The sequence below is a fragment of the Cibotium barometz genome, chromosome 40 (assembly GCF_041138505.1).
Source record: "Cibotium barometz isolate CiBa-2024 chromosome 40, ASM4113850v1, whole genome shotgun sequence".
Lineage (NCBI taxonomy): Eukaryota > Viridiplantae > Streptophyta > Polypodiopsida > Cyatheales > Cibotiaceae > Cibotium > Cibotium barometz.
Genome location: NC_141085.1, coordinates 6,604,184 through 6,620,316, shown reverse-complemented (window position 1 = coordinate 6,620,316; position 16,133 = coordinate 6,604,184). Strand labels below are relative to the sequence as shown.

The 16,133-nt window shown below is 46.1% G+C and overlaps 1 protein-coding gene across 4 annotated transcripts in view; it reads left to right on the top strand.

Moving 5' to 3' along the window:
• Positions 1–16,133, top strand: part of LOC147615143 (Peptidyl-tRNA hydrolase II (PTH2) family protein) — a 42,865-nt gene that overhangs the window by 11,020 nt on the left and 15,712 nt on the right. For all 4 annotated transcript variants that reach the window (XM_086779136.1, XM_086779139.1, XM_086779137.1 and 1 more), the window contains exon 5: positions 7,996–8,065. In XM_086779136.1, coding sequence (XP_086635262.1) covers positions 7,996–8,065 — 70 coding nt within the window. The remainder of the gene's footprint in view (positions 1–7,995; positions 8,066–16,133) is intronic.

Sequence of the window (16,133 nt, the reverse complement as noted above, 5' to 3'; positions counted from 1 at the left end):
AAAATCAAACTCATAAGTAAAAAGATAAAAATTAGCAAGAAAGACGTCACAATTGGTACCCATGGGAATACTAATTCCTTGCTTAAATAAAGAGTCGCCTAAGGATATATAAAGGTTATCTAGGAGAGAATCTAACCAAGTATAAATGTCATCTTTGTCTACAATTTTGGTGAATCTTTTCTTTCTCTGATCTACATCTTGATTTTTACTTTTTAACCAAGAAAAAGTAAAGCTGACTTTTCTATTAATAAAGCCTTGCATCTATCTTTTTCTAATCTATAGGCAAAAACTTTCGTCATAAGGGATCTAATCCTTACACGTAAGTCTTCTAAGTCTAGTTTGGTGTATAAAGTTGTGAAGTCGAAGGTTTGTAGGCATAAAGGAGAGGACTTTTCAGCCAGGCTCCGAGACATGGTATCAGAGCCCCAAGTGTCTTGAAGCTTGGAGACAGGGGGACGTCGAGGGTTTGTTGATTGAGACGTTGATTGGAGATTGTTTGGGCTGTATGGGACTTGGAGATTGTTTGGGCTGTACGGGACTTGGAGATCGGGTAGAAGGCGGCCATCACCATTGGACAGCTACCTTGCATTCTATTTGCAACCTCTTCTTCTTTTTTCCCACCGACCCTCCCTTCACAAGACCTTGTGAACCCTTGAGATGGCAGATTTGCTTGAGATGGTTGAGAAGCATGTGAAGATCCCAACACTCCCCACGTTCCCGGTGGACCGTCACTTGGACGGGAACACCTATGCCATATGGAAGGTAATGATGGAATCTGTTTTGGAGTCCTATGACTTGGCTAATTTCATTGTTGTTGGGGTTCCACGGCCGGAGTTGGAAGAAGGGGAATTACCCTCTATTCGGAAGAAACGGGAGGCAAAGGCACAGTGATGGGATCGTGTTAATGCCCTAGTCCGTTCTTTCATCTTTCACTTGGGGGGCTAGATGCTAGCTTCATTAGGAGGTGGGAGTTTTCTTCTGTTGTGACAAGCTCTGTTGTTCACGTTTATGGATCTCCACCTTACACTTCCATTGAAGCGGATCTACGTGAGGATAGATTCTATGGAAGAGAGGAGATCGAGATAGGAAGAGAAAGCTGGCAGTTGAGTCTCAGCTACATTGGAAGCATGTTGGGAATTTTTTTGGAGGGACTTGGGTCAAAGATTGGTAGCTTTTTACATCTTTACCAGCGAAGACTTCGCCATGTTAGAACTTGTTCCTCTTGGGAACTGGGGCCTGTTCTGGTGGATTGGAGGAGCCTTTGGTCGAAAGATTTGAAGAAGCATCTAGGTATGTTGATTGAGTTTGATCCAATTCTAGGAAGGTCTCAGACTAGGATGACGGCTGAGGCTGAGGCTGAGGCTGCTGCGCAAAAAAACACAGCAGCCATGATGATGATGGCGGCGGTGGTAGTATTGGTGGCGGCAACAACATCAAAAAACGCAGCCATGATGATAATGCTGATGGCGGCAGCAGTATAAAAAATGCAGCCATGATGATGGTTCGACCTTGCTCTGATACCACGTTGAGATTATACGGTGCTTGAGAGAGAGAGAGAGAGAGAGAGAGAGAGAGAGAGAGAGAGCACATGATGGCAAAAATAGCATAAAATACATAGCCATGATGATGGTTTAATCTTGCTTTGATAGCATGTTGAGGTTACATGGTGAGAGAGAGAGAGAGAGAGAGAGAGAGAGAGAGTTATATTAACGTCCACGGGAGGCCGAATCCGACCTATGGGACAGATCAGGTACATCCATTTACATTCCACTCTGGGTATCGATACCAAAGAGGCATAAAACTGAAAAAAAATAACTCAAAATGAACTCTTAAGACTCTTAAGAGTTTAAGTTACAATGGGTTCTATTGCATCTAGTTCAAAATTGAGGTTCAAAATAAAAATAGCTATATTTCATCCATGGATGGATTTGCTCTTGAAGGGGGTGGGGTACGGAATTCTTTAATGATTGCTTGTCCTCCTCTGTATATTGCCCATTTGCCATTCTTTCTTGCTTCTTTAACTTTATTCACTTTGCCGATTTGTTCTTGAGTTGTAGCGGGGTGAGTTCATCAGCTATCCATACCTTTGTCCCTTGGAGAGACCTTGTTTGCTTCATCACTGCTATTTTCTCATTGTTGTCCATATAGGAGACTTTTGCCTGTGTACCCTTTACTATAATAGAGATAGGGTCTCCTAAGTCCACGAAGGGGACTACTTTGCTCAGTTGTGCTGTAAGTACATCTGTATCTAATATGTAGTCTTCTCGAAGCTCTTGAGCTATGTCTGCCCTATCCCAGCCTTGAGGAAGATCACCGACTCTGATTACCTTTTTGTTACTTTCCATTCATTCTTTTTCTTTGACCGCTGATATGACTTCTTTAACAAAATCTTGAGTTAACTGAATTTACCTTTGAAACATGGTTTGTCGTTTTTGTTTGTAGTGTTGTAGGTATGGGTCCTTCTCGTGCTTCCTCTTGCTTCGTCTTCACGGCTTGCACTTGCACTTTCAGTTCGTTGATTTGTTCATCTTTCTTGATAGTCTCGTGTTTCAGTGCTGCTAATTCTCCCTGGAGTTTCTTCAGTTCTTGCATGAGGTAGGCTTCCCATGGTGTCGGCTTGCTCACGGGTGGAGGAATGGGCGGTAATCGTGAAGCGGTGACTGAGGCAAAAGACTTCTTACTTTCCATGTGTTGCTGCTGATAAAGGAGAGGGCTGTTGGTGGAACGAGTCTCCCCTCAAGGGTACCCTCTCCCCTTTGGGGGAGACTCAGAAAATGCGACCTACAAGATGCTCAGCTGCAGGTGCAGGGGAGAGTTATGTTTCTGCCTTGGGGGCCTGAGCAAGGGTGGCTAGGTGGGTCAGTGGGTGGGTGGGTGGTTGGGTGGGGAAAGGGGCGCAGAGCTACAGTCGGGTGAAATGCAGGTAGAGAGAGAGAAGCGAAGAGGAAGGGGCGCAGGGGTACAGGCGGGTGAAGAGAAAGGGGGCGAAGAGAGAGAAGGCGGGTGGGAAGAGAGAAGCGAAGAGAAAGGGGGCGAAGAGAGAGAAGCGAAGGGTGGGAAGAGAGAAGCGAAGAGAGAGAGAGAGGGAGCACAATGGAGAGAGTGAGTGTACAACACAATGATGAATGAATCATGATAATACTTCGAGCATCTACAATGCTTTAATAGGCATCAAGCCTCATCTTTTGACCCAGACCTTAATAAGGGCTGTTCACAGCAACTAACTCCGAAATCCCAATAGTAGAAAACCTTTCCTAGGGTGGAAAATCCATAGTTGCATCAAAATTCTGTCTACATATCAAAATCATGTTTTGGTAAGTGTTTATGGCAAAAAAAATTAGCTTTTAATTAGCTTATGCATCTAGAATTCTGACGTGTAGTTGGCTGTTTTGGGATTTGAATTTGAAACCTATATGAACATATTATGACACATCAAGTCGAGAGTGTATTCTCATTTATTCTTGTTTATGCATTTGTTCTAGAGAGGTCCCTTTTTGAAAATGCTTTCATGGATGTGGAGACATAGTCACAAATTATTTGTAATTGTTTATAAAAAACTCTTTGGACTCGGTTTTGGGGCCTTGATTGGTTTGTAAACACTTTCCCGCTAGGACAGGTTTTATGTTGACGAGTGGGCTTGCAACCGTGGAGGCATGGTTGGTATTCCGGTAGGCACTACATTTTCAGATCATGCCGCTGTTATTATGTCCCTAGAGGACCCATGGAGGCATGACAGACATGCGAGCTTGAGGATTCCAGATAGCCTCATTCAGGACCCTGAGATTTGTAGCCGGATTGAGCAGATATGGGCGGGTCTGCACTTTTCCTCATGATCTGCAACATGCACTTTGGATGAGGGCCTTGGGAAGGTTAGTGTTTGCTTAGAGGAGGCAGCCCAGAGGAGATTGGAGGGATTTCGAGAGCAGGAGAGGAGTCTGAGGAGGGGCCTAGCCTCTTTACAGCGTCTTCAAGAGAGTTCCCCGGACAGCCCGTGGATTGAGAGTCAGATCGTTGTTGCCCGCCCGGAGATTTGGTCCATTGAGAAGAGGAGGGTGGAGCATAGATACCATGCCAAGGCCTCATTCTAGACATAGGCCGGTGACAGAGTTACTGGAGACTTCTTTGAGATAGCCGGCTCTCACAAGAGGAGAGACGATATTCGCAGGCTACGTTGCTAGGACGGAGTTATTGTTTCCGATCCCCCGCAGGTGAGAGCCATCACCATGGATTTCTTCCGGTCGCTTCTCACTGGTGCCCCATTATCCCCCCAGGTGATTGATGCGCGTGAGAGAGTCTGGAGACACAAGAGAGAGGTGGTTCCTCCCTCCCTTCGGTCTTTTTTATCGACCCCTTTCAATGCAGAGGAGTTGGCGGAGGCGGTGAAGGTATTACCCAAGGGCAAATGCCCTGGGGCGGATGGGCTTCTTGCTGCTTTCTTTCTTCGCCATTGGGACCTCATGGAAGGTGGCCTTCGCGCTGCCTTCAATGAGATTATGCTCACAGGTGCCATGCCAGAGAGGCTCACAGAGGGCTTGATACATTTGATTCCCAAGGAGGGTGGTGATAGATTGGAGATGTGATAGTGGAGACCCATCACCCCTCTAGGGACGGCCTACAAGATTTTGGCCAAGGTTGTCAGTAAGCGACTCCAGCCTTCCCTCCCAGACTTAATCCATGACACTCAGACTGGTTTTGTTCAGGATCGGAGTATTTTAGACACCATCTTTACCTTTTGGGAGGCGATAGCTTTGGCCAGGATGCGACAGCAGGACCTGATTGTGCTACTCCTTGACTTTGAGAAAGCTTATGATAGGGTGGATTGGAGCTTTCTAGAGGGCACTATGAGCTGGATGGGACTCCCCATGGAGTGGATTCGCGGAGTCTCAGGAGTTTATTCAGCATCTCACAGCTAGGTTCTCATTTAGGGAGTCCAAGGTGACAGATTCTCCCTTTCCCGCTCGGTTTGACAGGGTTGTTCTCCGGCACCGTACCTCTTTCTATTTGTTGCCGAGGCCATGAGTAGTTTTCTCTGTGCCTAGGAGATCGAACTTTAAGGATTGCGCCTTCCCCTCCGCACACAGGAGAATTTGGACTCAGAGTTGCAGATGACACAGCAACCTACCTTGCTGGAGATGTTGGGAATCTCCAGAGATTCGTGGAGGCGATAGAGATTTTCCGTCGTGCATCAGGAGCATAGATCAACTGGCACAAGTTGTGTGGTTTTTGGGTAGGCTCGGCACCCACCCTGACTTGGTGACCAGTTGAGGCTTTCCAGTGGATCTGGAGGGGCACTCCAGTGCGATACCTTGGTTGCCAGGTTGGCATTGATACCTCTCCCGAGCCGTAGCTCGCTCTGCTTCTTCTAAGTATTCGGAAGAAGCTTTATGGATTTCGGTGAGGCTATCCCTAGCAGGCAGAGTGGTGGTGGCGAACCAAGTACTGCTTGCCACTATGTGGTACATCGTCTCATGCTGGGCCTTTTCTCGGGCTTGTATTGGCTAAGTACATCGTTTGATCTGGAACTTCTTGTGGGCCGGAAGTGATGGGAGGCCAGCAAGGGCCAAGGTGGCATGGAGAGTGATCATTCAGACGTAGCAGAGGGGGGCTAGGTCTCATTGATCCAACTATACAGAGCCATGTCCTATTGGGCAAGTTGATTATCAGAGGACTCCAACCCGATGGTGAGCCTTGGAAGGATTTCCTCTTGGTCCGGATTTCAGCCCGCACTCCGAGCCTTGGAGGCCCGTGGCCTCTGAGTACTAGATGGATCTTCATAGAGATACGAGCCCTGTCTTTGAGGACAGATTCGCAGCCAGTCTACTTTGTGCTTGGGATCATCTCAGGCAGCCCTCAAACAGATTGTTCCAGTGGCCTCAGAGGAGCAACTTCGGCAACCTTTGATGTGGAACCCCCTAATCCGTTTACCTAGTGGCCATATGCTAGGGGCCCAACCGCACGTATCCTGGGGCGCCTTGAGCATGGGACTAGCTAGGTCTCTTGGAGATTCGGTTGCACACAGGCAGTTACCTCACGAGGAGCAAGAGAGAGGCTTGACAGGGATCCGGATTAGAGACAGGCTCAGCATCGACATTGACTCAGCTATTCCTGCGGAGTGGCTGACTCCTATTCTAGAAGAATCCCCCCCCTCTCCCGATATGGCTAGGCGTGTTCACCAGACACGATATTCTCGTGGCAGTCTATGGAGCAGATGAGGATAGTTTTCTGCTCACTTTTTCTATTGGATTACATGGCAGATTAGAGAGATCAGAGCACCCCTTGGAGGATTTCAGAGGTTGCAACTTCCAGAGGGTGAGGGTGATTGGTTTTCGGGCACGTGCATGGCACATAGATCTAGCACCAACCAAGGTGGCCAGGGAGAGATTTTGGCGGTTATGGATTTCGGAGTGCCGACCTCTCACGTGGTTGCAGTGGGACCTTGGAGAGTGGACGTGGCATGATCCCACAGATCGGGTGGAGACTCTGGATGCCCCTTTCTTTGCATAAACAGTGAGGCTCGGTCGCCGCAGGATCCGGATATCGGAGGTAGATGGCACATCAAGAACAGCAGCACACTGGCAGTCTCAAGGCCTATCACAGCGCTTCCTTTCAGATTTCTGGAAGAGGCATTGGGACAGCTTTCAGTTGAGGAAGATCACTTTCTTCCTCTTGTTAACGGCACACAGGAGTCTGGCAGTGGGTACTTGGCTGGCAATCGGAGGGCGGTCGGCAGCTTGCCCGAGGTGCGGCCACCCCTAGGAGTCTCAGGGACATTGCCTTTGGGATTGCCCGAAGGCTCAACAGATTTGGCAGCGGATTCTCCGCATATTTGCTATGGACAGGGCATCGACCCGGATTATCACTTGGGGTACTGTCGCTTGGGCCATTGAGGCTATAGTGGTCAGGACTTACGAGGAGGATAGGGGAGGCCATGCCCTTTAGGTCTCCCACCATCGTATTGCAGTAGTGCCAGTTACAGCCCCACTTGCAGGTGTTTGGCGTCGAGGCTCTTGCCAACGCTGGGAGATTTGTAGTAGCATAGCAGCCTGGCACATCTGGCATGCTAGATGTAGCGAGGCCATCGATGGTACCTACACTCCGTCAGCTGAGACCATCCAGAGCATCATTCACACCCTCCGTGGTTAGTGGGGGAAGCTGTAGGTAGGTTCTGACCGCATGCGGAAGCAGCGGGAAGCCTTCTTGAGACTTTGGAGGCTTGGCCCTTTCCTCACAGATAGAGGCGGTGACCCCATTTGGCACTACAGACCACCTGTGTGGTTGTTTCCCTCCCCTCCTCTTGTATGAGATAGCCTTCTCCTCATAGAGCGGCCAGCCGGAGGAGAAGCATCTCTCCCCCTTATGATCACTTGTTTCCCGCCCTTATATGAGGCAAGTTTGTATTTAGCCCTTCGTGGTTGTACTTGGCCCTTTGTGGCTGTTTTCTCTTTAACTATTTGAAGGATCTTTTTCCCGGGGAAAAAAAACACTTTCCAGCGCATGTTGGGTCTTTTGAATCAACTCTATTTGGACTGTAAACCCAAAGATGTTTGGGAGAACAGGTATCTTCCTTGTGAAGAACCTGAAATCAAGCAAGTCACGGTTGAGCTTATTGACAAAGCTCGTGAATTCTCAGTTGTACCTGACTCCGTGCCAACGAAATTAGAACTTACCTGGAACTAGTAAAGGTAAAGAAGTTGTGCAAGAGGCACAATCCCAAGGCACCTGGGGTATTGGTGCAACCAGTGGATTCACGAATCCCTGATATCAATTCATGTGTTGGGGATAGGATTGGACAATCTGTTTGTTGGTAGTCTCCAAAGTGTGAAAGTCACTCTATCAACTCATGGTCACATATGTCATTTGCATTGATGATGCATGTCCAGGGCTTGAAACTGGTTAGTTGAAGCTCTACAAGGTTTATTGATTATTGCCCTTATATGACTGATTGAGCAGCTTTTATATTCGATATATATATATATTTTTTGTCATGTCGTGCAGGCGAAGGCAACCAGTTTGAAGGTAGCATCACACATAACAATAGATGCAGGGAGGACACAGATTGCTCCAAGTGAGGACCTGAGAGTTCATTTGAAGAGTGTTCTATTTTCTTTCAGACTACTCTCTATGTTGATCATTTTTGATTTGGGCATGACATGAAAATTTAATGACATCCAGTTATTTTTCGTATATTCGTTGTATCATACAGTGTTGTTTTCATTTCAAAAATTGTATTGCAGCTATCATAGTGGCAGGTTAGTATGATCCACAGGCTGTGACAGCTATCATAGTGGCAAGTAAGTATGACCCACAGTCTGTAGTCACAGCATATATTGGGATTTTGAGGATAACGGGAGAGTAGGCTCTGCGAAGGGTGCCATGCATATTGAGCCTGTTCCAGCCGGCAAAAGGGGCCTCTTACCATCAGCCTAACACAGGTTCTAGGAAGCTGGGTAACCCATTGTGCGAACGCCCAGTCTTGGTTGGATGCAGGCTGACTAGTAGTAGGGGGTTATTTTTGGTCTACATGAGAGCCTTCCCGATCCTATTTTGGTCATTCAGCACAAGAGCAGCCTAGCAGTCAGCTAATGCTCCATAACTAGGCAACATGGACAATGTTTGACCTCTTTACAACAGGGTGTAAGGATTTCTGTTATGTACCTTATACTAATCCTCCGGATTATGGTCTAATCTTGCAAAGTTAGGGGGACCTTGAGATTATTTTTTTTCCGGGAAAAAGATCCTTCTATTAGTTAGTGAAAAACAGCCGCAATGGGCTAAATACAGCCATCAAGGGCTAGATACAGCCATCAAGGGCTAGATACATATGTACAGGGTGGGGATCAAGTAATCAAAAGGAGAAAGATGCACTTCCCCTCCGGCTGGTCGCTCTATGAGGGGGAGGCTATCTCATACAGGGGGAGGGGGGGGGGTATAACCACAGTGGTGCCTTGTAGTGCCAAGTGGGATCGCCACCTCTATTGCTGGTGAGAAAAGGGCGAGACTGCCAGAGCCTCAAAAAAGCTTCCTGCCGCTTTCACATGCAGTCAGAGCCTCCTTGCAACTTTCCCGGTATGAATGATGTCGAACCAAATGCTGCTGATGGATTCTGCAGGTGGGTACGTGACGATAAAGTCACGGGGGATTTCTTTGAGATAGCCGGTCTCTGCACGAGGAGAGATGGCATTCACAGGTTGTGCGGCCAAGATGGAGCTATTGTTTCTGATTCCCCCATGTGAGAGCCATTGCCATGGATTTTTTCCGATCCCTTCTCACTAGTGCCCAATTATCTCTAGAGGTGATGGATGCATGCGAGAGGGTCTGGCGGCACACGAGAGAGGCGCTCCCCCCCACTCTTCGATCCTTCTTATTGACTCCGTTCACTGCTGAGGAGCTAGTAGAGACACTGACGGCTTTTCCTAGGGGCAAATGCCCGGGGGCGGACAGGCTTCTAGTCTCTTTCTTTCTTTGTCATTGGGACCTCATGGAAGGTGGCCTCCGAGCTACCTTCAATGAGATTATGACCAGAGGTGCCATGCCAGAGAGGCTTTCAGAGGGTTTGATACACTTGATTCCTAAGGAGGTTGGCACCTTATCTTTTCTCATTTGTCGGTGAGGCCATGAGAAGTTTTCTCTCAGCTCAGGAGATGGGGCTCTAGGGAGTACATCTCCCTCTTCGTACTTCTTCGTACTGAAGAGTTGCTGGACTTTTTGTTTGGAGATGATAAAGCAGCTTACCTATCTGGAGATGTGGGGAATCTCTAGCAATTTTTTGAGGCAATCGAGATCTTTTGTCACTCTTTTTTTTGGAGCAGCAGCCTGCCCCTCTTCTTCTGAGCTTTCAGTAGAAGCTTTTGTATTGGAGCTCTACGAGGCTCTCTCTTGCTGGTAGTGTGGTGGTGGCGATCCAGGTTCTTCTTGCCACCATGTGGTACATTACTTCCTCTCGGGCCTTCTCTCCTGAGCATGTATTGGTCAGGTGCAGTGGTTGATCCGGAATTTCATATGGGTTGGCAGTGACTGGAGGCCTGCCAGGGCCAAGGTGGCTTGGAGAGTAATCATTCAGCTGTGACGTAGAGGGGGCCTAGGCATCATTGACCCTGCGATTCGGAGCTGTGCCCTATCGGGCAAGCTGATTGTGAAAGGATTCCTTCTTGGTGGTGAGCCTTGGAAGGACTTCCCCTTGGCCCGGATTTTAGCCCGTACTTCGAGTCTAGGGGGCCCTTGGCCGCAAAGTACTAGATGGATCTTCACAGAGATGCAGACTTCTGGATTTAGCCTTGCTTTGAGGACGGATTTGCAGCCAGCTCACTCCGAGCTTGGGAGCACCTCAAGCTGGCCCTTCGACAGCTAGCTCCGGTTGCTTCAGAGGAGCGTCTTCGACAGCCATTGATCTAGAACCCCTTGATCCGTTTACCCAGTGGCCATATGCTAGGGGTCCGACCTCATGTATCTTGAGGTGCATTGAGCTTGCCAGGTCCCTTGGAGATTGGTTTGCACATAGGCAACTAGTTACCCTCAGAGGTTTAGGAGAGAGGTTTGGCAAGGATTCGGGGTTGAGATAGGCTCAGCATCGATATCGACTCTGCTATTCCTCAGGAGTGGTTGACACCTATCCCAGACCCCTGCCCCCCCCACTATGGCTAGGAGTGTTTACTTGGCATGATATTGTTATGGCAGTCCACGGGATGAGGCCAGTGGTCTGCGCACTTTTTCTATTGGTCCCCATGGTAGATTAGAGAGATCCGAGCTCCCCATTGTAGGATCTCAATGGATGCACCTTACAGAGGGTGAGGGTGATTGGATTTCAAGCACATGAGTGGCACATAGATCCCTCGTCGGCCAAGGTGGCTAGGGAGAGATTCTGGTGGCTATGCAAATGGGAGTGCGACCTCTCATGCGCCTACAGTGGGACTTGGGAGAGTGGACTTGGCATGATCCCGCTAATTGGGAGCAGACCCTGGATGCCCCCTTTTTTGCATATACAGCGCGGCTAGGTTGTAGGTTTCAGATGCTAGAGATCAATGGCAACCCAGCAACAGCAACACATTGGCAGTCATCTCACAGGGCATCTTCCTGCATTTCTTTGAGATTTTTGGAAGAGGCTCTGGGACAGTTTTCGGCCTCGAAGGATCACCCTTAGTTGATAGTTGGAGGTCGGCCAACAGCTTGCCCTAGGTGCGGCCACCCTCAGGAGTCTCAGCGACATTGTCTTTGGGATTTTTAGAAGGCTCAGTAAGTTTGGCTACGGATTCTCTACATCTTCACGATGGGCAGGGCCTCGACCCGGATCACTACATGGGGCATTGTTGCTTGGGCCACAGAGGTTGATCTGGTCAGGGCTTATGAGGAGGATGGTGGGGGGCTAGCCCTTCAGGTCTCTCACCTCCGCATTTCGGTAGTACCAGTCACGGCCCCATCTATGGACCAGTGGCGTCCGGGCTCATGGCGTTCGTAGTAGCATCGCAACTTGGCACATATGGCGAGCTAGATGCAGTGAAGCCATGTAGGAAAAACAGGCTTATACAGGTGGTAAGGTGGATTATTAGTGAATCCAAGGTTATCGGCTATTTATGACTAGATAGTTATTCATAGTAGCAATAGTTGCTATATAAGGGACTTAAGAATTGTTGACAATTGTTGACAGTGTAGACGAGAGATACTCCCATCATTGACTTGGTAGATGGGAGTGAGCCTTAGCCCCTCGCTTGGGGGTGGTTTGCAGATGCAAACCTACGGTTGGGAGGTGAGCTAGACTGCACGCCTTCTTTTTGGTACTAATCTTGTTGCTTGTGTTTAGGGTGATCTTACAATTGGTATCGAAGCCACTCAAATCACAAAAGTAGAAAAAGCAAGGTTTGTGTCTCTTTGTCAAGTCTTGCGCATATGTCGATTTCCAAGTATTTCTCTTAGCACTTTATCTGCATTTTGATCTTGATGTTATGTTGGTTTTTTTGTTTTTTGTTGAATTTTTTGTTACGCGTGTTGCATGGTGTGATCTTGTATGTATGGTTGACAGAGGGAAGCGTGCATGTGAGAAGGTTGTATGCAAGAGTTGTGTGTAGCCATGAGGTTTAGTCGCATGTGTTTATCTGCAGGCAGCCCAAGTGGTCGGGCTTATGTGGGTGTGAGTCCAGCGGGGCGTGCAGTGACAGACTCAACCATGTGTCCAAGAGATAAAAATATAAAGAGAGAGGGGAGAGAGAAAAGGGAATGGGGATCTTGCACAGTACACCACATTGAGCGGGGAACAGGTCCCGCCCCCTTTCAGGAATTTATTCAGGAACAATCCACGGGCATGCTGGCCAGGATCAATACAATCAATGAATACAAAACAAACAAATATGCCGATGTAGGATATCCAAGTTGATGTCGATGTCGACGCACAAGATCTCTGATGTCGAGCACATCATGGGGATGACCCATAAGTATCTCTCACTAGGCTAGGACCAGATCCAATATCCAAATCCAATGGATCCCAAGTCCAATGAATCCAAATCCAAGTCCAAGTCCAAATCCAAGTCCAAATCCCAGTCTAAGCTCTGTGTTCCGTGTTCATGTCCAAGCTTCATGCCCAAGCTCTATGTCCAAGTTCTTTATGTCTATGCGCAAGTTTAAGCTTCCATGTCCAAGCTCTATGCCCAACTTCCATGTCCAAGCTCTAAATCCACTCACTCATTCCATGAATAATCTCCACAATTCCTATAGCCTTGTCGATGATGAAAACCCTAGAAAAGCAAGAAAACTGATATAAAACATGTTTTAATGGTTTTTGGGCGATAAAAAACTCCAAAAAGCAGTTTTTAGGATTTTTTGAGCAGTTTTAGGGTTTTTGGATTTTTAAAGGATTTTTGTCCGTACAACTGTCGCACGAAAAGATGGTGGCATGGCACTGCAGTTGCTGGAGGCGCTTTGAAATCAGCCTGTAGCGATGAAAAACTCCATGATTTGATTCATAGATAATGAAGAAGATAATCTCTACGCTTGAACGAAGATGGCAACGCGATGAAGAGGTTCTTCTTCAACTTGATGCTCAAGAGAGGCTCATACTTATTTTATACTTGGGGAAGCCTTGCTTTTTGCCAAAAAGTAATGCTTTTGCTTTGCTTTTGTCTTTTTTATAAAATATTATTAATAATAGCCAAAGTTCTTGATTTGTGCTTTTACAACTTCAAGGCCTTGCTTTTTGGCCCTAGAGTTGCTTTTTGGGAAAGTGGCTTTTAGCTTTTTGGTCCGGCTTAGTCTCCTCTTTCCAATGGTGCCCTTGGCTCATGGTCAACCTTGTTTGACTTTTTGCTTTTTCTTGCTTTTTGACCAAGAATGGTGCTTTTTCTTAATCAATCCTTATGGAACCCGTTCCCATGTCTTCTTCCACATGTCTGGTGTTCGGGCATGGATTTCATTATGTGAAATAGAGCTAGGAGGGCCAAATAGTTACAGGGTGTGTGTAACAAAACTAATTTTCCACTAGCACATGTACACATTGGGGTGAAGGCGGCACATAGGCATTGAGCATGGGCTAGTGTGGACATATTTTAGGGTAAGTGGCTATATAAGTCAGCTAGTAAATAGCTAGTATAGATTCTTGATACCTATTATGATCTTTTGACTATTATGTCATTTCTTGGAGCTCATGCTTCTATGACTGATTCATGGCTATCTTCCCATGTTTAGGTGGCTACTGTCTATATTGAGCAGCACGTGTGTACTCCATGCCAATGACTGCAACCTTAGATTCTCTTCATTGCATTGGTATCAGAGCTCTTGGCTTTGATCTTGATGTTTTGATTACAGATTGATTAAAACTTAATCATCGATGGATTAAGTTTTACACAGTTTTTCAGATTTTGATTTTCTTCATTTTGAAAGGATTAGCAGTGAGATTAATGTTGAATAATTTTTGAGTTTATGCTATTCACCATTTCTGCATTTCTTGATAATCTTCCTGAGTAGTGTTTCTTGAATTTCTGCAATTCTTGATTTTCTTGAAATCTTGACATCTCTCAAGATTTTCTTGTGATTAGTGATTAATCTTGGTGAAACTTGACAAATCAAAGCAGTTTGGATAGCTTATTAATAAAAAAAGTCATTAACAACAGCTTATTAGTGAAGATCTTGTGATTAGTGACTAATCTTGATGTATATTGACAAAATCAAAGAAGCAGATCATCAAGTGCTAACAATAAATTAAGAGTGCAGTATTGAGTTGTAAAGACAAGTGTGTAGAGGTCAAGAGTTTGGTGCAGTTAACAAGATTTTTCAAGGTTTTGTGTAACTTGCAATATCTTGTTGGGAGTTAAACCCAACTCTTCTATTGTTAGTACCAGTGCACAACCGGTGCTCGGGGCGTCCATTAGATGTCATTGTAGAGGAATTAAGAGATTAGTTTGGGAGCAAAGGTCAAGTTGCAAGGATCAAGCAAAAACGTTCAATGGCCATGAAACATCAAAATCTATATTGGTAATATAGGGCAAAAGTTAAAACAAAGGAGATGCATCAGAGTTTTCAGAAACTTTGATGACAAGGCTCTAGAAAAAGGTCAAACTTCAAGAGCCAGCAAAGTTTGAGAACCAACTCTTTGTTCTTCACCTTGTCCTTCTGAAGCATCACTAAGCTTTGCAAAAGCTCTCAGCAGCAGTGCAGAGTGTTAGCATCTTGGTGCATTGCAGTTTTCAACTTAGCAAGCAGTAGCACAGAGCGTTGGCATCTTGGATCCCGATTTCTTCGAGCTTTTGGCACAATGCTTGAAATATACCTTGTTTCTTGAAGCAACAAACAGATAAACTTGGTCGAGCCCGGCAAGATTTATAGCCTCCAGTACATCAATCAAGATCTCCTTCAAATGCTTGAGTTTCCACCTTCCTTTTTCCATCCTTTCAAGCTTTGGGTGTCCCATTTACACTTTGGCCACTTCACACTATTTCGACCATTCATATGCTACGTGAGGTTTCACATGCATTGTAATGGGAGCGTATATGCAGTGATTGTGAGGTGTTCATACGCAGCATAGCTGTTGTGTGTTGTGGGGGTTTTATTTTCACTTGGATGCATTGAAATGTGTTGACATAGTTAAGATTGTAGAGGGTGTTCACATAGCTCGTGTTTTATTGTGGGCTTGTTCACACACATTGGCGCATTGTTTGGGCTTGTTCACACGCGGTATGAGTTCCCTACTCATTGTTAGTTTTTTTTCACACGTGTTGTGCATCTTGTTTTGGGGTGTACTATTTGGGTAGTCTCAATGGGTTATTCCTACTACTATTACCCTTTAATTGATCGCCGTGGTGCAAGTTCACATCATCATTGACATCACTTTATTATCATCTCATATCTTGATCTTAGGAGTGTTGCTCATGCATCGACTTCATGGCTCTGCGATTGATATTTTGAGTTGCCATTTTATGTCGTGGTTCACATATCTTTCGTTGATTTCACATATACTTTTGGTACTTCAAGGCTTAGACCTCTATATCCTCAGTTTTGTAGACTTGATGCTATGATGAGGCGGCATATTCATGCCATTGTTGGATGTTCGAGCTTGCGGCTTTGTTGCCTAGTCATTTGAGGCGCTATTTTGATGAGGATATATGGTCCAGATGATCCGCATATGACGACTTCATCGATTTGTTGCTTCATTGCCAACATAGATGGTTCGGCATTGTTTGCATGTGACGAATCTTCTTTTGGTGACTTGTACGAGTGTCCCACAGTCCTAAGTCGCTCACCGGGATATACTCCATATAAGACATTCTTTAAACTTTTAAAACCAAATTAAAGTGATCAATTTCTTCCTAGTCTCATTCTTCATACAACCAAACTTCTATTTGAATGTCGATCAAAAGACCCAAGAAACTACTAGCCATGGTAAGTGTGGGTGGGGGGAGAGATAGATAGTGAGAGAGAGAGAGATGTGACAAAGCTCAAGAGAGAAAGATTGCACAACTCAAATGATACTCCATGTTAATAGAAACACCCCAAGTACATGCTTTTATAGGCATCATGTGTTACCTTTTGACCAAAACCTAATAGAGTTTGTTTACACCTAAAGAGTGTGTGCATACCTACTAACTCTAAAATATGCAATAGGAATTACTAGTAAAATAGGGTAAAACTACTGCATCTCAAGGACTAGCACTATG